This window comes from Heteronotia binoei, chromosome 5, assembly GCF_032191835.1.
Source record: "Heteronotia binoei isolate CCM8104 ecotype False Entrance Well chromosome 5, APGP_CSIRO_Hbin_v1, whole genome shotgun sequence".
Classification (NCBI taxonomy): Eukaryota; Metazoa; Chordata; class Lepidosauria; order Squamata; family Gekkonidae; genus Heteronotia; species Heteronotia binoei.
In genome coordinates this window covers 157027552-157048600 of record NC_083227.1, presented here as the reverse complement: position 1 = coordinate 157048600, position 21049 = coordinate 157027552, and the positions used below count along the sequence as shown (strand labels likewise).

The window sequence follows — 21049 nt, the reverse complement described above, 5'->3', positions numbered from 1 at the left end:
CTGACAGGTGTTTTTAGCATAGCACAATGGTATTTTTTTCTGTAGGGTAACAATAGGATCAGATTATAGAAACCTTACTGAGATAGACACTGTTAAACCACCTGATGCACATATTACAACAAACTGTGATTGTTCTAACCTAACAAACCTTCAGTCATGGTGTGACACACAAAGGAAGGTTAAGGAACTGTGTGGACTCAAAATTTTCCTGGCTCATTCCTGTCATGAACCAATTATAGTTTGTGACAGTTGAAGACAGTCCCTAGGCTAACCACACATTACCCTGTTTCTGTGAAAGCCCCAGGTCCTGCCAGTCCAGAAGCATGCTGGGTTTCCATGAGCTCAGAGCTCCCAGTGATTTTTCAACCTAATTATCAGCACTTGTGAACTCAGTTGAAACTGAGACCATTTTTATTTAGCAGATTTATATCCCGCCCTCCCCTAATGGGCTCAGGGCGGCTAACAGCAGTTAAAAACCACATAGAATATGTTGTGTACTGGACCTAATTGAAGACTGCAGTAGTTCCAGGTTCCAGCATCTCGAGCTCAGTAGGGTGCGCAGAGCTCGCTCTCTGCAACTCTCCGAACCGGGCGGTAGGGGGGATGCCGCAGCTGTGGTATCTCGAGGAACAAAGCAGTAGACAAGTGCACCTTTAAGACCAACTATGTTTTATTTAGAATGTAAGCTTTCATATGCTCTTAAGAAGCTTATATTCTGAATAAAACTTAGTTGGTCTTAAAGGTGCACTTGTTTATTGCTTTGTTCTATTGCTTCAGACCAACACAGCTGCCTACTGGGATCTATCTACCTCATGAAAGAGATAAGTATGTTAGAGGCAGGGCTTTTTTGATAGAAAAAGCCCAGCAGGAGCTCATTTGCATATTAGGCCACACCCCTGATGCCAAGTCAGCTGGAACTGCATTCCTGTGCATTTCTGCTCCAAAAAAAAACCCTGGTTAGAGGAATGGTGGGATAAATTTAATGGCATCTGATCTGTGTTTCACTGGCAGAACTCTTCTAAAATGTTTCATGAGGTAAACATTTAGGATACCCTCTCACTTACCTAGAATATCAGAGGGAATTTCTGATTAGGAGGTCTATTATGTTGCAGTATCTACATGTGGTTAGTTCTATTTTTTACTAACACGATAGAATAGGAGTCTGTGGCTCCAAAGAAAGTTTACTTCTGTTTGGAGAGCGGGGGTGGGGGGGATCACTTAGGCTTCCCAAACCTCCCGCTCTGGCGGGAGACTTCTGGGTTCGCAGCCTCATCTCCCGCTCTTCAAAACTCTGGAAGCGGGGGTGGGGGGGAGAACATACCTTTAGGCTTCATGTTGTAGAGCTCCTGAGCCGTTTGCAAAATGTCTGCCCCTTTAAGGCTGGGCAGGAAGCAGGAAGCAGAAAGGGCTTCTGAGAACGGCCCCTCCCTTTCTTTGCTTTCGTTTTCACAGGAAGTAGAGTTGTCCGGAGGAAGATCTGGTAAGTGTGTGTGTGTGAGAGGGAGGGGGCAGGGGATTCCCTAGTTTGGAGGCCCTCCCCCCCTTTAGAAAGCGTGGGCGGGAGGGAAATGTCTACTAGGCACTCTATTATTCCCTATGGAGAACGATTCCCATAGGGAATAATAGGAAATTGATCCGTGGGTATTGGGGGCTCTGGGGGGGTTATTTTTTGAGGTAGAGGCACCAAATTTTTAGTATAGCATCTAGTGCCTCTCCCCAAAATACCCCCCAAGTTTCAAAACGATTGGACCAGAGGGTCCAATTCTATGAGCCCCAAAATATGGTGCCCCTATCCTTAATTATTTCCTATGGAAGAAAGGCATTTTAAAAGGTGTGCTGTCTCTTTAAATGTGATGGCAAGAACTCCCTTGGAGTTCAATTATGCTTGTCACACCCTTGTTCTTGGCTCCACCCCCAATGTCTCCTGGCTCCACCCCCAAAGTCTCCTGGCTCCACCCCCAAAGTCCCCAGATTTTTCTTTAATTGGACTTGGCAACCCTAGGATCACTTCTAAAACACATTGTTCTGAACAGTGTGTTTGACCTATTTATTTATTGGAAGGTAAGAATGTGTTTTTTGAACTTCTTAGAAAAAAAATCATCTCTGAATTAGGCGGGGAAAGAAGATTGGGTAGGAAAAGGGGGAGAGACAAAAGTAAACGTTGCCCTTGCAATAATTATTTGGACAAGCTTTGCTTTTAAAGAACTGCGAATCCTGTGATTTGATATTTCATCAGGCTTGTGACATTTAAGATAGTACAAGTATTTCACAGCACAAAAGCAAATCGTGTAATTTAGCTTGCCTCATCAAGCGTTGCCTCAGCAGGGGTCTCTAATTCAGCTCAGACAAAAGGTTTATAAGGTTCTCAATACAAATACCCACAATACCACAGGAGACAAAGAAAGGCTCCCCAGAGTCAATACAATGGACCTGGTGCTCACAATCGTCTTTAGAATCACTGCTATAATAAACAACTGGAATTTGTTATTGATAGTTTTAAATATATATCACACGTATGTGCATCTTCAGCAAGCCTGTTTCTTAAAAAGAGCCTCTAAATGGCCGCATGCTTGCTTGTCTAACTTCAGAAAATATTCAACGTACTTGCAACAATGTTTTTACATTTTGTACCTTAACAATGTGGATTCTAGCATTAATTATATTGATTCTGACAGTGACTCGGTTGGATGAGCAACAACAGACAACAGCAGTGCAGCAGACTTAGTTCTAATTTTTCTAAGAGTTCTCATTGGGCACGTGTTGCTATTTCTATACGCCGAGAGATTTCGACTGATCTCTTTTGTAGAAAAGGGTTCAAATGCACTGGGCTTCCTGTGCTCAGAAATAAAAGGTGAAATACAATTATGACTACACAAGCATGGCAATATTCAATAAAACAAGGTACTTCAGAGACTGTTCTCTTTCTTCCTTGCGTTTCTATTTACAGGATACCAGTGGGTACCTGAGAACTCCCTGTTTTCACTGAAAAAGTTATGTTGTCTACCAAAAGATGTTCACATCCTGGAATACTGTGTGCAATTCTGGTCACCGCATCTCAAAAAGGATATTATAGCATTGGAAAAAGTCCAGAAAAGGGCAACTAGAATGATTAAAGGGTTGGAACACTTTCCCTATGAAGAAAGGTTAAAACGCTTGGGGCTCTTTAGCTTGGAGTAACGTCGACTGCGGGGTGACATGATAGAGGTTTACAAGATTATGCATGGGATGGAGAAAGTAGAGAAAGAAGTACTTTTCTCCCTTTCTCACCATACAAGAACTCGTGGGCATTCGATGAAATTGCTGAGCAGTCAGTTTAAAACGGATAAAAGGAAGTACTTCTTCACCCAAAGGGTGATTAACATGTGGAATTCACTGCCTCAGGAGGTGGTGGCGGCTACAAGCATAGACAGCTTCAAGAGGGGGTTAGATAAAAAAAAATGGAGCAGAGGTCCATCAGTGGCTGTTAGCCACAGTGTGTATATATATGTCTGTGTGTGTATATATATATAAATAATTTTTTTTGGCCACTGTGTGACACAGAGTGTTGGACTGGATGGGCCATTGGCCTGATCCAACATGGCTTCTCTTATGTTCCTATGAGGTATTCTGGCCACTCTTCTCCATGACATCATGTTAAATAATGGCCATTCAAATATCTCTTATCCCAGATTTAATTTCACTTTTATCAACACATTGCTTTTTATTGGTCTTTGGTCGGCTTAAAAAAAACAAATGAGGATCATGCATGCATCTCTCTCTCTTTCTAGGGGTCGTTTTGTAGAAAAATAGGTGGTGGAGCTCATTAGCATAATTCATTAGCATATGCTGTCCCCCTCCCAGTCAAAAGCAATTTGATGCAAGAAACGAGAGCCCCAGGCAAGCGAGGCCTTCTTAGACTGGCTAGAGATCCAGCCAGCCCAAGCAGGCCTCGCTCACCGGGGTCTCTCCTGGGCCGCTCCTCCCAGTCAAAAGGCCAGCAAGCCGCCTGCCACCAAAAATCACATAAGAAGTGGAGAAAGGGTGGTGTGGGCTTCTGCAGGGTTTAATGAGGACTGCTGGGGGCATGGCAAAGCCCCTGGTGGCTGGCTGGTTGCCTGCTCTCCTAATCCATGGATTGTTATGCACCTGCTATTCAATGGACAAGGTAGGTGAGAAGGAAGAGGGGGAGCTGGCAGAAAGGTTCAGGAGCTGTGCTCCTGTGAGCTCCTGCTGAATCTGAGACCTGAACCAAGGACTAGGTTCTATACAGTTCCAGGAGAAAGCATCCTACTTTCTCCAGCTGATACCTTTGAGACTTAAAAAGGGGATGCTGAGGTTGAAAAAACCTGTGTGGATGAAAAGCCATGCAAGATGGATGGCTGCGCTGAGAAGGGAGAAATTGTCTTCCGCCAGTGCCTTATCTTGGCGTTTCAGAGAATCCAGCCCAAAGCAACAATCCTATTGATTTTAGTATGCTGGGAACTGATGCATATTAAAAAATGATCTTAAGAGATCTTTCATTGATGATGACAGCATACATCTTACTGAGATGAAGTTGCAGCAAAATATTTCAGGTTGATGTAATTTTAGCTTGTTATGGGACTGTCAGGAAAAGAAAATTTACCTGCATCTTAGTGAATGAGAATTAACTAAGAATTGAATATGTATGTGTGCAGGGTTTTGGGAGGGTTTTTTTTGAGCAGGAATGCACCGGAACGCAGTTGCCGGCTGGCTTAGCACCAGGGGTGTGGCCTAATATGCAAATGAGTTCCTGCTGGGCTTTTCTACAAAAAGCCATGTGTGAAGCAATGATGACATCAGGGGTGTGGCTTAATATGCAAATGAGTTCCTGCTGGGCTTTTTCCACAAAAAAGCCTTGTGTGAAACAACGGTGACATCAGGGGTGTGGCTTAATATGCAAATGAGTTCCTGCTGGGCTTTTTCTACAAAAAGCCTTGTGTGAAATGATGGCATCAGGGGTGTGGCTTAATATGCAAATGAGTTCCTGCTGGATTTTTCTACAATGAAAGTCCTGCTTTGGTTACCAAATGTGCTCTGGGCTACATGTGTAAATTTCTGTGTCTGTGAGGACAGGACTAAACTTAAGCTTAAACAAAAGGAATGAGTAGTGCATGCCAGAGCACACAGGAGCAAGCAGGAGAACAGGAAGATGCGCAGAGTGCAAGGTAGCTCATGTGTTTAAGTTGGCAGTGTGGTGGCAGTATGCAGTTTGGCACTGGGAAGGGTACTCGCACAACAGCAACACAAGACCTGACTTTATCAGAGTCGAGTGATGAAGGAAAGTCTGGAAAAGTTCACATTAAGTCTTTAGATTGACACAGGACGGAAGGCAAGGTGGATCCGAGACTTGCAGCTCCTCCAGCGTTAGAAGGAAAGAGGAACGGGAAATATGAAAAAGGCTCGGTTGATCCATTGGAACAAGCATGGCTTTGAGAAAGAAAGTACTGAAGGCAACCTCTGCCTCAGTTCTCAGTATTTTATTGGATTCAGATCTATAATATTTTTAGCTATGGTGCCTGTTCTACAGTGTTGGAATACCATTTCTGTAAGATTTCTGTAAAACCTGGTAAACCCATTTGAAATCACCTGCACATTATGCAAGAAATCCATGATGGGATATTCCCCCCCTTTTTTTTTTAGATTAAAAAACAGCTGTGCAATGGTCCAGACTGGATCAGAACACAGAAGTGAGTGTTGACTCTTTATCCCATACCTTTCTCCAGATAGAATCTATACCACAGAACAGCAAATAGCCACACTACTGGAAGGACAAGGAGCGATTGCTGTAATGTTTGCTTCTTCCTGTATGACTAGTATTTGTATCCATAAAATTATTCAAAAAATATTCAGTTAAAAATCTAAAGAATAAGAAATGCCTATTAAGTATTTGGATTTTATATGCCTATTAAGTATTTGGATTTTATTATATTAGTGCTGTAATAATATGACAATTCTGCTATATTGTGAACACAATTCACTTGGGTATTTTGTTTGTTTGGTTGGTTGGTTTTGCTTTTCATTGCTATTCCCCTACCTTTGACGGGTAAGGATCTATAAGTGATGTTTATTAACTTTTATAAAAAATTAATAAAATTTAAGTTATAAAAAAAAAGTATTCAAAGGACTTACGGCCTTCTCAATGTGAGTTAAATTTGGTGCCAAAGTATCTGATTTCTATTAATAAAACTATAAAAACTGTGTATCAGGGAATAGTCTTTTACTCCTTCCCCTGTTCTTGAACAATTATTTATTTATTTTATTTATTACTTTAAATTTATATCCCACCCTCTCTGCCATAAAACTTTAAAAACTTAAATAAAATGAATGTCTAAAAACACCTCCTTTTGACACTTCTAAAGAAATATTCAAGCTTTTAACAGCTTCTTTGAATGGGACAACTTTTTATCTAAGTATGGTATGTCCAAGATTTTCAGAAATCCTTTCCATACAAATGGAGGAAACCTGCATATGTACTATAATCTATGATGATGATGATGATATTGGATTTATATCCCGCCCTCCACTCCGAAGAGTCTCAGAGTGGCTCGCAATCTCCTTTACCTTCCTCCCCCACAACAGACACCCTGTGAGGTAGATGAAGATATTGGATTTATATCCCGCCCTCCACTCCGAAGAGTCTCAGAGCAGCTCACAATCTCCTTTCCCTTCCTCCCCCACAACAGACACCCTGTGAGGTGGGTGGGGCTGAGAGGGCTCTCATAGCAGCTGCCCTTTCAAGGACAACCTCTGCCAGAGCTCTGGCTGACCCAAGGCCATTCCAGCTGGTGCAAGTGGAGGAGTGGGGAATCAAACCCGGTTCTCCCAGATAAGAGTCCGCACACTTAACCACTACACCAAACTGGCTCTCCAGTTATAGAAATCATTAAAAATGTATTACTTTGTGGCCTTGCTATCCAGGATCAATATAGCAATAATATGCTTCTACTATATACAGCAGTAGATATGAGTGTTCTCTCTCTCTCTCTCTCTCTCTCTCTCTCTGCCTTAATGCAAGAAGCTTCTCTGCTACTTCCGCCTTCCTGTTCCTCCTTCCTGTTTCCAGCATCAAAGCTGTCTTTTGCCCAGTCTCTCCTATTTACTGCTTTGCAGAGGAGAGAAAGAAAGCCAACCCTCCCTTCCCTCAATTGGCTCAGGGCTGTTTCTCATCCCCCTCGTGGCACTTGTCTCATGGCACGTGGAGAGTCTCATGGCACTTGGAGAGATCCCCCTTTCCAGTTCTAACATATGGGGGAAGAAGAAACCGAAGAGCACAGCTTGCATTCTTTATTCGTGGAAGAGAGCAAGAGTCCATCAGCCTCTTAACAAGTAACAAAATTTGTGGCAGGGCATGAGCTTTCATGAGTCACCGCTCCCTTCTTCAGATGCAGCTAGAATGTGAGTCCATCTGTCCTTATACCTTGGAGAGTGATGTGATTTCAGACGCCAAATGACAACAGTAGGCATTGGTTATGAGAGATGAAACCTAGGTCTCAATTCAGTCCAAGACTACGCATTGTCTTGAGTTTTCATTATCAGTTGCAATACAGCAGTCTCTCTAATCTCCCTTTGAAATTCATTTGCAAGAGAACTGCTGCTCTTAGGAGAGCAACTGAATGCCCTGAAAGGTTAAAATGTCCCCCAATTTGAATGTTGTGGTTTCTAATAGCAGTAGAAAGAGTAAGAGTCCAATAGAACCTTGAAGACTAACAGAAATGGATGGTAGGGTATGTGCCACTGCAAAGACCACCTTTTTCCATCTGAGGTAGGCTTGGCAGTTGGTCCCTTATCTTGCCTCCCACTTCCTAGCCACAGTGATTCATGCAACAGTCACTTCCAGATTCGACTATTGTAACTCTTATCTACGTGGGGCTACCTTTGGTCCTGCTCTGGAAACTTCAGCAGGTACAGAATGCAGCAGCACGATTGTTGACCTTGACACCTGTGCGGGCGTGGATCCACCCAGTGCTGTGTGAGCACTGGCTACCCCTTGAGTACCAGATCCATTTCAAGATGTTGGTTCTCAAGTTTAAGACCCTATACACCCAGGGGCCTGCATATCTTCAGGACTGCTTCTCCCCATATGAGTCCCCCTGAGTTCTGAGATCTGCTACGCAACATCTTTTTGTGGTCTCTGGTCCTAAGGACACCCGACTGGCTTCAATGAGAGCTAGGACCTTCTTGGTCTGGGCCCCTACCTGATGGAACGAGCTTCCGCTGGAGATCTGGGCCCTATGGGACTTGTCAAAGGTTTGCAGGGCCTGTAACACGGAGCTCTTCAACTGATCCAGCGGGTGTCCTCCTGTTCCCAGCTGCCTCCCCCCAAAAAATTTTTATCATTACTGCGACTCTGCTTATGTGGCCAGACATTGGCCTATATATTGTTGTGTAGATATGCCTTCTTGTCCCTGTTGATTGATATGTTACATTGCCCTGAGTGTTTGTGCTGTATGCTTTTATGATGTTTTGTATTTTACTTTGTACTTACGTTGCACTTTTGTTGTAAGCCGCCCTGAGCCCACTTGCAGGAACGGGCGGGATATAAATCTAAAAATTAAATTAAATTCCGTGCCTCACTGCTCACTTGTTCAGGGTTATTTCCATTCATTCTATGCACCCTCCTGGACGGAATCCTCCTGTACCAAATTGAGACCTAGGTTTCTTCTCATTACCAATGCTGATATCTTCATGCCCACTACCCTTCTGTATATCACACCTAATCCAATCACGCTGCTATTGCCATTCAGCATCTGAAATCATCTTTATGAAGTCTATGGCCGTTTTCCCACTGACCTTACTCCGGAGCGACGTCCCTCTTCACCGCGCAGCGTCTGCGCGGATTTCCCACCAACTGCTGCGCACAACCAGGAAGAGCCGCAGCTTTTGCGTCACAGATGTAAACCGGGTTTTAGTGGTTTACATCTGCGACGCAAAAGCCGCGGCACTTCCTGGTTGTGCGCAGCAGTTGGTGGGAAATCCGCGCAGACGCTGCGCGGTGAAGAGGGACGTCGCTCCGGAGTAAGGTCAGTGGGAAAACGGCCTACGTCTCCAGTACCTCATGTTACATTTCATGGCACGTACGGTCCAGCCCAACAAAGCGACATTTATGTCTGATCCAGCCCTTGTAACAAATGAGTTTGATACCTCTGTTCCAACTGATCCAGAATGTGCCGTGTCGGACCTCATGGGATCCTCAGGTGGCCACATATCCAACTTGTGCTGCACAAGCTGCACTGACTTGCAGTGGAGCACCAGGTCTTGAGTCTGACCTTTAAGACCCTGAGTAATCAGAAGCCCTCGTATCTTTGGGACCGCCTCTCTTAGTATGCCCCCATATGAACATATGAAGCTGCCTTATACTGAATCAGACCTTTGGTCCATCAAAGTCAGTATTGTCTACTCAGACTGGCAGCGGCTCTCTAGGGTCTCAAGCTGAGGTTTTTCACACGTATTTGCCTGGACCCTGTTTTGGAGATGCCAGGGATTGAACTTGGGACCTTCTGCTTCTCAAGCAGATTCTCTACCACTGAGCCACCATCCCTCCTACATATGAAGCTGCCTTATACTGAATCAGACCCTGGGTCCATCAAAGTCAGTATTGTCTTCTCAGACTGGCAGCGGCTCTCCAGGGTCTCAAGCTGAGGATTTTCACGCCTACCTGCCTGGACCCTTTTTTAGTTGGAGATGCCGGGGATTGAACCTGGGACCTTCTGCTTACCAAGCAGATGCTCTACCACTGAGCCGCAGCCCCTCCCTGTGTCTCTCCAGGGTCTCAAGCTGAGGTTTTTCACACCTACTTGCCTGGACCCTTTTTTAGTTGGAGTTGCCGGGGATTGAACCTGGGACCTTCTGCTTACCAAGCAGATGCTCTACCACTGAGCTGCAGCCGCTCCCTGTGTCTCTACAGGGTCTCAAGCTGAGGTTTTTCACACCCATTTGCCTGGACCCTTTTTTAGTTGGAGATGCCGGGGAATGAACCTGGGACCTTCTGCTTCCCAAGCAGATGCTCTACCACTGAGCCACCGTCCCTCCCCAGAAGAGCATTATGCTCAGGAAATAAGTCATGGTAGTCCCTGGCACAAGAGAGCTGTCCTCAACTATGGCCAGGGCCTTTTTGGAGAACATCTGCACCCTGCAGGATCTGTTACCTTTCCTCAGGGCATGTAAGCCAGAGATGGTCTTCCAAGCATTTGGTTGAGGACAGCAACTGGACAGTACATAGTCTTTCATACCCTCCATTCTGCACACACAAACCCAGGAGGCTTGTGGATGCTGAAATCATTTTTTTCCCTGCCGTTAGGAACTGTATTTTTTTATCAGTTGATATACGCTCTATGTATTTTAAGGCTGGTTTTTAATTTAAATTATTTATTGGACGCACCTTTGTCGAAAGCCACCCTGAGTCCTGCTTGCAGGGAAGGCCAGCCTAATAAATCTAAATAAATACCTAATATTGTTGCTAGATCTGCATATATTTCCAGGTCAGCTATGTTTTATGAAACCTCTCCGGGAAATGGGCCTCAAGGTTTGTTGGTTTGTTCTGTTTTTGTGTGCTTTGGAAATCTTCCTGAAAAGTTCCAGTAATCTAACATGCTACTATTGCATAATGACAGATATTGTATTATATGCCTTAAGAGAAAGAACTTAATACGTTTCTGAAACCTAGCGAGGGTTATTTAAATGAAGGAACACTGTTGTAGTGGAACAGGGAGGTTAAATCCGTTATAGTTTTTGACATGGGGCTTTTGTTCTGGCTATGAAACTTACGTATGTGTACTATTTTTATGCACACATGGGTATGTATTTCCATTCCATACCGATGGGATGGTATCAGGTGTCTCACTGGTATTGAATGGAGACATTTCTAGCCCCCCCTAGGTCTTGAACTGGCACTTCAGAAGGCTTTGATTGCCTCCTTGATTGTTTGCAAGATAACTGTAAGATTGGCAGTGACAGGGTAATTTACTGAAGATTGCAATGTCAGGCTATATCCAAGGGGGCTTGCTGGCATGAAGATGTTATTCTCTTGACTGACAGGCCACTGGGAGATCGGTGTGCCAATTTGAAGTTCATGGTGTCGTCGAAAGTGTTCAACTCTGGCAGCCTGTAATCATGTGGCTTGATGAGGTCATTATAGGCATAACATAGATCTCAGTAATGGAAATTACAGAATAAAAATTCAAGTTCTTGAGCAGGTAAATATAAATTTGCTGAAGTCATTTTTATCTCATGCCCTGCCTTTTTGATTCCTTAATTATCAATAGTACTCTTTTCTCTAACAGTTTTCTGAACCGCACAACAAAAATACATTTTTTAGCTCACAGTGGTGGATGTGTCACAAGCCCTGAGAGAAGAGGAGGCTGGGGGTGCAGGTGGGGGAGTGTTCTGATTTTAATAGAAAAACTGCCTTGAGTTATTAAGTGAACCCAATTATGTTCTAACATTGATTATATGATCATACATTGTAAGAAGGAAGGAAGGAAGGAAGGAAGGAAGGAAGGAAGGAAGGAAGGAAGGAAGGAAGGAAAGAAAGAAAGAAAGAAAGAAAGAAAGAAAGAAAGAAAGAAAGAAAGAAAGAAAGAAAGAAAGAAAGAAAGAAAGAAAGAGAAAAATTTTTTTGTACTGGCTCCATAATAGCAGAGAGCTTCAAGATGAATGTGGATCCTAATGTAAATAGGATGCTGACCTTAAAAATAATAATAATAATCCATAGCTAAAACAACAAGAGAGCTCATGTAACTTGCATTTTTTTTTCTTGGAACTTATAGGAAAAATAGTGCTAACTTTGCAGCTGCTACCATTTCACATTTAATTTGGAGATACCATTGAATGAGGGTGATACTTTGATATGTCAGTGTGGCAAAAAAAAAATATTTAAAGTCTGCAATATAGCCCATGAAACTCAGACATCATGAGAATTCCCAAGCCGAAAGGCAAGACATTGTGAAAATTCCCAAGCTGAGAGGCAAAAACTGAGACGGTCCTCTCTACACCCCCCTGGAAACTTGATTTGGTCTGCTTAAGAGAACCTTCTTAATCAGTTTTAAAGGTCATGGTGGAGGCAATCTCCTAAAGCAAAGTACTTTGTCAAGCGTGCTTATTTCTGTGACATAATGGGTTCTCAGACAAAGAACAGATCTCCCGCTCTTTACTGATCCCCCCTTATTTACAACCAAGGGGCAAGTAATAAATCCATCTGGCCCAAGGATGTTTATGCTACAGCCTGACTGGTACCACTTTCAAGTCGCCTCTCCCACAGGTTCACACAGACAGCCCTTATCTTCTGCTAGAGAAGTGTGAGAATAGGAGATGTTTTTTTAGTAGCCTAAATTCCTTAGTAAGAAAAGAGATAGTGTATAGCAACCTTTGAGCCCGTGACTCAAGTATGCATCTGTAATGTAATCTTTGAAGTTATCCTATATAGCAACTGTGTAACTCTGTATACGTCATTACTCCCAAGGCTTGTGTCCTCGGTACAGCTTCTGAGTTTCTAAAATAAAACAGCTTTGATTTAAAACAAAAGAGTGCTCTTTGAGAAATATCGACGCGTGACATACTTAGAGTTTGTACGGTAGTGTCAGCACATTTGTACAGCTAGTATATATTCATTGCACTGGAGATCCCACAGAACAGTTCCACTTGCACTTGAACTCCTGAGCAAGTGGAAGTGCAAAAGCGCTTGCAAGGAGCCCCTTGCGACTAAGTCAACTTGACTGCATCTGATCTTCCATTTCTGATTGCTCCGAGAGAGAGTCCAAGGCATCTGTCAGCACCCAGTGCTTCCTCTAATAAAATTATAGAATGCCTCCCACGGATACGCAGCTGCATCACACAGCTTGTTGATCTTTGCGCACAGCAGCGCTGATGGGAAATGAAAAATCAGTGCTTGATCTTAAAGTGGCTCCTTCACAATGTGTCTCGCAAACAACATTTGTACACAAACTGTTAAAATAAAACTTCTCTTGACTTTTCCACTGTGGCATAGCAGGATGCAACCAAATGTTTTTGTTTTTTTTTCCTATGAGAAGCAAATACTGGGTGTTACAAAGTGAACCTTTTGAATGCTTGCGGACTGTGAAATCGTTGGGGGACTATTCCAAACCCAAGTGTCTAGAAAACATAACCTATGTCTTCTTCCTTTCAGATGGTCTCGTTGACTGCCTGGATCCAGACTGCTGCCTCCAAGCGACGTGTCAGAACAGCCTGCTCTGCCGCGGCTCACGTGACCCCCTAGATATTATACAGCAGAGTCACTCTGGTTCACCAGCTGTAAAGTCGTTCTACGATCGCATCAAACTCTTAGTTGGGAAAGACAGCACTCATATAATCCCAGGAGAAAACCCCTTCAACAGCAGGTAACAGCCAAAAATAAGCCTTTTTAATAACGTACGGGCACTTTTTGTAGAATTTTTAATAACTGTTGAACAAGCGGTGCTCCTTTCGGTAGTAATGCTTTCCCCATTTCTGGCTAAAATTTCACAGTTTTTTTCTTGATGGTTTTGTAATTTTTTTTTTTTTTTGGCCAGGAAGTTTGTGCCCTTTAAGTTCCATGTGGGCCAACATAAGTATTAGATTCTGTACACTTTGTGAGTGTATGTGTGTTCCTACATTCATAGTAAGAAAATGTGATGATTTAACAATGAGAGGTACATGTGCACAGCTTTCAGAAGACCTCTGTTTAATACCAAATAGTTAAGACAAATATTAGAAACATGTCTGAAAAGATAGGAGAAGAGATGTTTTTTTCATCCATAGTTTTAAACTTGCAGCTATCTTCTTTTGTTTGCAGGCACTGTTGCCTATCATGCACAGGTGTTTTCCCTCACTTTCATTGCGCATATCTGTTGGATTTTCTTGGTTGTTCTGCGTTGATTTTCCTCCCTTCAGCTCTGTTCACTTTCTGATTACTATATCTCCAGGTTTTCTAAGAATGTTTTTGTCCCAATATTTCCCTTATTTTCTTCCAAGCTGAAAGTAATTCAAGATTCCCTTGTATTTCCCCTCACACCCTTTTGCCACCCTGTAAAAGTCACTCCCCCATCCATATTGAGGTAGTTCCGCCCACTCTGCACTTTCCGTCACCGTCCCCCCTTCCTATTTTTTGACAAGCGGCACGAGTCTAGCAATATGAGACTATCGCTAGTCTCAGATTGCTGAATTTAAGAAAAATTAAAACATCAAGGGGAAGTTTAAAAGGAGCTGCATGAAGTTTAGTTCCCTGCTGGTATTGACTTGAAAGGGGGATTGAAGAGGAGGCAAATAGCAGCATCACCAGTGAAAAACAAAAGGATTTCAGTGCTGCATGCAAACAAATAAAAGGGAGGGATCATCAGCGTGGGATGAAATTGACATATGTAAAGAGAGACAGACAATGGGATGGAAAGCCTGAAGCCTTGAAAAAATTTTCCCCTTCAGTGCTTTAGAGAACAAAATTTGGACGGGAACCATTTTGGAAGTCTCCGGGAGCCTAACATTAAAATGGTAGCTGAGCCACATGGACCTTCTGCAAACTGCCAAACATAAGAATTGCTTTGAGTTGAGCCATTTGGAGGGAGAGTGCAATCTACACAGGACAGGCTTTAAAAAACTGCCAAGATCACAACCAGTATGCATGATCAAATTAGAGAACCACTAAGAAAAAACCATGCAAATTTGCAATGAAGGACAGGAAGTTAGCATCGCTATGCAGCTACACTAGGGCATCAGAAAAAATACCCCCCCCCCATTTTTTCCCAATTTAATGGGACAAAATTAAAAAGGTTCTCCAGAGCTTCTTCCAGGGATTATTCCCCCGTACAAATTGCAGCTCTGTGCAAACCGTTGTGGCGTTGCAGCCAATTTTGCACACGCACGTGCATACAGACACACGTTGCAAACTATCACAGTTTGCAATGCCTGTATTAGTGGGTTCTACCTTGCATTCTGTACACCTACATGTTCCCCAAATTATGAGATTATGTTTCACCCATTTTTCACAATGGCCAATAACACAGCAAAGAATCCCCTAGTGCTCAGCAACATGGAAAATGGGGCTACCAAGCTGCTTGTCAGTTTCAGAAAAAGTCTGGTCAGTTTCAACCGTGGGTTCTCTCCCCCTCCCCCCTTTGCTTGTGTTCCTTTCTGTTTCATTCAATGAACTAACTCTAAAATGCATACGCAGAACCTGAACCACGAGGATTTAAATGGAAGGTGCTCACTGACACTACTTCACAGCAGTGATAGGGCCAGGCCTTCAGATTCAGTGGGAGCTCACAGGAACACAGCTCCTGTACCTTTCTGAGAGTTCTACCCCCTCCTTCCCACCTTGTCCATTGAATAGTAGGTGCAGCTGCATAATAATCCCTGGATGAGCTCCACCATCTATTTTTCTACAAAACAACCCCTGGATGGGACAATTGCATACAATTTAAAAAAAAAAAAAAACCTTTTACTCCACCCAACACATCACAACTGACATTCCACACCAGTTTCAAAAACTGTACAGTTTTTTTAAATTGTAAGCTGCAGAATAAATACACCGGAGAAAAAAGAGTGATGCGTAAAGGGGGCACAGAATCTAAAGTCGATTAAAGGCTTACTGTTCTGAAAAATCTGCAGTAAGATATGTGTGCATAATTCGCCTAATCAATTAAATCTATAAGCAGATTGTGTATGAATAAAAACTTCTAATGAAAGAAGCATATTTTCTTTGCATTTAACAGTTGTAGCCATTTTTTCATACCAGATATCATTTTGGAAAAGGCATTCCCCATGTGAGAGAAAAGGGGGATGCCTTTTGTGAGATTACACCATTCATATATATATTTTTAATAAGTCCTTGCATTTTTGTATATTTTTTATAATTCCTTGCATATAAGGACTTGCAAAAGTCCTTTATAATTTCTTGCATTATCATTCTGAGCCCTGCTGTTTACCTCTTGTATGTCCTAGAGCAAATATTAAAGAATATTTCCCTTTTAGTATAATGGGAATTATACTGCATCCCATTATTGCAAACCAACATTATTTCAGTACTAATACTGCATAGAATTGTTTAAAATATATATTTAAAATATATATGGATATGCTAAAACAAGATGTTTGAGAGCTTTGTAATTCTTATATTTTGAAAGTTTAGCTCAATCCTAGACAAGTTTCCTTGTAAGTCTGTCCCAGTAGATTCAGTAGAGTTTATTCCTGAGTAGGTGTGCATAGGATGGCAGCTTTTGTTTCCCGGATCTGGACCAGACTCTAAGGCATTATTTGCTTTATCAGAAGGCAGAGTTCAGGGAAAGCATAGTAAGCTTCCTCTTCCGGGACGCAGTGTTTTACCGTGTTCTTTCTTTAAACTATTAAATGCTAAATCTCCCAGGTCAGATCGCTATTTCCCTACTAAAAATTGATTTCAGACTGATTCACTAAATGAGTTTGGGTGCTTATATTGATTTTCTTTGGTTAGACATCCTTCCCTTCTTTATCAACCGGAATGTGTATATTTTCACAGTGTTGCCACTCCAGCATTCTCTCTAGTGGTTTCTCTGATCTTTCTACCATCTGGAGTCTGAATGTGTGCTGAGGCTTCTGTCACTTCTTCCATTTAACACTCTCCAAAAGAGCCACTCTACTTCCAATGCCTTCTTTCACTGACAGTAAATTCTATTATTGCTATCAAATCAATCCAAAGAGTAGCTAAAGTTGAATCCCTTTTCATAGGCCATGATCTGCCCGTAGAGAATATTGGCCTTCTGAACAGCCCAAGAAGGAGAAGGGATTTCTGAGTTACGTGATTGGATTTTACTACTAGCCAGGGTCTCTGTTCATTCTCTAAGGCACATATTGATTCCAGTCAAGAATCTGGCTTCATGTTCTAGCTGTGATGATCAGAAGCACAGGATCATTTGCAAAGATCTTCATGACCTTGTTCTCTTTTTTCCCCTTTTATTACCATCTCTAGTACCACTCTGAAGCCTTTCTTATGTGTGTCCACTAATTATTACACTATACAAACTGAACAGCTGTGCCTGTACAAGAGATATCCCTGCAGGGGCATCTGCAGTTGCAGAACTAGCTATGCCAGTGTGTATGTATAGTAATAAAACATCTGATGTAAGACTGACTCTAATGTCCCCTTCCATTTGCGTAAATGATATATCATTCATAGAAGTAGTCATTTTCATTAGCAGTTAAGCACTGCACAAAGAAAGTTTCATGGTATAACTTTCCGTTAGCAGAAGCTGTTGTATTCAACAATGAACTGCTGCAACTCCTACTAGCCGCATTAGCTGAACGTTACTGTTTGATCCAGGGATCTAGCTTTTAATCTGGCCCTGGAAAGTTTACATCTGCAACTATGCAGGGTGACATGAAGGAAATGCGAAGTGCCCTTTTAACTGCCATAGCACAATTGACTGGTAAGGTAGATAATATAGGCGGACAGATAATATAGGCGAACATAGCACAATTGACTGGTAAGGTAGATAATACAGGCAAACGGAGATTAAACAAGAACTTCAAGAGAATGGAAAGCAAGCGGCAGAGACTAATAAAGCTTTGAAGGTTTTAGATGCATAAGTGTCTGATAATACTCAAAAGGTGGAACAACTGGAAAAAGAGCAGAAAGTATATGAGAGTAGATGTCTTCAACTGGAAATGGACAGAGCAGCTTATATCTCTAGCTCTCAAAACCTTTTAAAAATCCCTGGGCCAAAAGAGGCTAGACTGAAGACAACTAGAGAGCAAGCCTTTTCAGCAATGGCCCCCCGATGGTGGAATCAACTTCCAGAGATGGTACGAGCCCTGCGGGACCTGAATCAGTTCCGCAGGGCTTGCAAAACCTCTCTGTTTCAACTTGCTTTCGAGACAGAACCTGGCTAAACGGATCTGTACCCATCCAGCCATCTTGTCCATGATTGTTATCTGTAGCACTTTATAGCACCTGTTTTTATTTATTTAATTAATTAATTATGTAACTGTATTTTAACTGAATTGTAATTTTAAAACTGTTCATTTATATTGTATTTCATGTATATCATGGTCCTCCATGTCTGTGAGCCGCCCTGAGCCCGCCTTTGGCGGGGGAGGGCGGGATATAAAAATAAATTTATCTTATCTTATCTTATGCTGTGGTTCCAAAATGTACCACAAGAAAAATCTGAAGATTTACATAAAATATTAAGTGAAGCCGTTTCAGAAATTCTACAAGAGACACCTGACAAAATGGAAGAAGAGCTCGACCAGGTTAGACGGGTTCCATCAAGTTTTACGAGAAGAAATAAACTACCTAGCGATATCCATTTGAAATTGACAAAGGTGACCAGAGATAATATTCTGAAACAAACGAGACACAAGCCAGTGATGATAGCAGGAAACGTGGTGAAGATTTTGAGAGAGGTACCATGGCCAGTTAGACAAAAGAGGAGAGAATATCAAGACTTGACTAATTTTTTGAGGGGAAGAGAAATACCATACACATAGCTAATGCAAGAAGGCCTTCTTTTTACATATGAAGAGAATAGGTACAGGATTAACTCTATCTTTAAAGCAAAGAACTTTTTGGAGAAAATTGAGACGAAAGAAGGGAAGAAAAAGAAGGAAGATGAAGAGGAGAAAGAGGAAATCACAGATGAAGAGGATCCAAGTGAAGCAAGGAGATACCCAACAAGATCACAGACTAAAAAAAATAAAAAAAGATAGTGATAAGAAAAATCCATAATGGCTTCCATTGTTTCGATTAATGTAAATGGACTTAACTCTCTTATAAAAAGGAGGAAGACCTTTAAATATTTGGCAAAATTGAAGATGGATATAATTTGTTTACAAGAAACTCATATTTTGGCAAAAGATCAACATTTATTGAGAAATAAGGAACTTGGTAATCTATTCGTAGCAACAGATTAAAAAAAGAAAAGAAAAGGAGTTTGGCAATTTATATAAAGGACAGATTTAATCCACAGTTGCAGTATGCTTCAGACGATGGAAGAATTTTATTAGTAGAAATTACTGTGGATAGTAAAAAAGTTCTACTGGCAAATATTTATGCACCGAATGAACAGAAGGAAATTTTTTTTAAAGATCTACATCTTAAGCTAGTAAACCTGGAATATGCAGAATACTGTGTAGTAGGAGATTTCAATGCAGTCTGTGATAGACAATTGGACAAAAAAAACACATATACTTACTAAAACCAAAGGATTTTGATTGTCATCAAATTTCTGGAAACCTGCAGAAGAACTGGACTTAGTTGATTCATGGAGAACAAGATACCCAAAGTCTAGAGACTTTACATATTATTCTGCTGGGCATCAGTCCTGGTCAAGAATTGACATGTTTTGGCTGTCCACGGATTTGGTTAGAGATTTAGTGGAGACTGAAATTCTACCAAGAATTATATCAAACCATAACCCTGTAATGATAAAGTTTAAGGGGCCCCAGTTGAAAAGATCTTGGAGGTTAAATACTTCAATTTTGAAAGATACTTTCTTCAAGAAACCAAGATAGAAATGGAATCCTTTTTTTAAGCAAAATACAACTCAAGATGTGACGATGCAAGTGGTTTGGGACACAGCCAAAGCATATTTTAAGGGGCTAGCAATTAGATTTAATGCCAAAAAAAAGAAGGAAAGAACTGAAAACTTCCAAAAGCTAATGTTACACGCAGAGAAGGCTGAAAAAAACTTAAAAGCACAACCTACAAAACAAGAGTTCCAAAAAAAAATTTTAAAAGTCCAGCACCAACTTAACCTACTACTGGTAGAGGAGGTTGAGAAAAAATTAAGATTTGCCAGGCAGAATTACTTTGAAGATGAAGAAGAAGAAGATGAAGAAGATATTGGATTTATATCCCGCCCTCCACTCCGAAGAGTCTCAGAGCGGCTCACAATCTCCTTTACCTTCCTCCCCCACAACAGACACCCTGTGAGGTGGGTGGGGCTGGAGAGGGCTCTCCCAGCAGCTGCCCTTTCAAGGACAACCTCTGCCAGAGCTATGGCTGACCCAAGGCCATTCCAGCAGGTGCAAGTGGAGGAGTGGGGAATCAAACCCGGTTCTCCCAGGTAAGAGTCCGCACACTTAACCACTACACCAAACTGGCTTTGAACATGCCAACAAGCCGGGAAGATGGTTGGCTTACAGATTGAGAAAAGAGAATGCAAAAAGAATAATTCCGGTATTGAAAGATGACAATAACAAAGAGAAATTCCGAAGGCAGGAGATATGCCAAATTGTTGAGCAATTTTACAAAAGATTATATGAAGCCAAGCAAGTTCAAAAAGAAGCTCTGGAAGAGTACATTGAACAGAATAATATTAATAAATTTACAGAGGAGCAACGAAGAACATTGGGGACACAATTACATCACAAAAGAATGGTAAATCTCCAGGACCAGACGGTTTACCTGAAGAGTTCTATAAAGGTTTTGAAGATTGTTTGTTGATACCATTTAAATCTCTTATAGGAAAGATTCAAATTGAAGCCCAAATTCCAGCTTCATGGCAAGAAGCCACAATATCTTTAATTCCTAAAGAGGGCACAGATTTGAAAGATATAATGAATTTTCGACCAATTTCTCTCTTAAATGTGGATTACAAAATTTTTGCTTCAATATTGGCACGATGTTTGAAGAAAGTATTATTGAGCATGATTCATCAAGATCAGGCAGGATTTTTGACCAGAAGATATCTGAAAGATAATGTCAGAACAATATATAATATAATGGAATACTATGAGAACCACCCAGAAAAACAATTGCCATTAATTTGTCTGGATGCAGAGAAGGCCATGGCTGAGTGGCTCAGACTGAGTGGACTGAAGCTAAATCCTGTGAAGACAGAGGTCCTTTGTCTGGGTCGTTGGGGACCCGGGGAGGGAAATCCCTCTGCCAGTTTTTGATGGTGCGCCGCTGAGGGCGGCGGACAGGGTCAAGAGCCTGGGGGTACTATTGGAGCCTTCCTTAAAATGGAGGCTCAGATAGCAGCCAATGCCAAGTCGGCTTTTTTTCATCTTAGGCGGGCAAGGCAGTTGGCTCCCTTCCTGGATCGCGACGACCTAGCAACAGTGTTCCATGCTACGGTCACCT

At 41.9% G+C, this 21049-nt stretch overlaps 1 protein-coding gene across 3 annotated transcripts in view; it reads left to right on the top strand.

The window, feature by feature from the left end:
* TENM2 (teneurin transmembrane protein 2) overlaps positions 1-21049 on the top strand; it is a 1752117-nt gene that overhangs the window by 1634281 nt on the left and 96787 nt on the right. For all 3 annotated transcript variants that reach the window (XM_060240624.1, XM_060240625.1, XM_060240626.1), the window contains one exon: positions 13142-13352. In XM_060240624.1, the coding sequence (XP_060096607.1) occupies positions 13142-13352 (211 nt within the window). The remainder of the gene's footprint in view (positions 1-13141; positions 13353-21049) is intronic.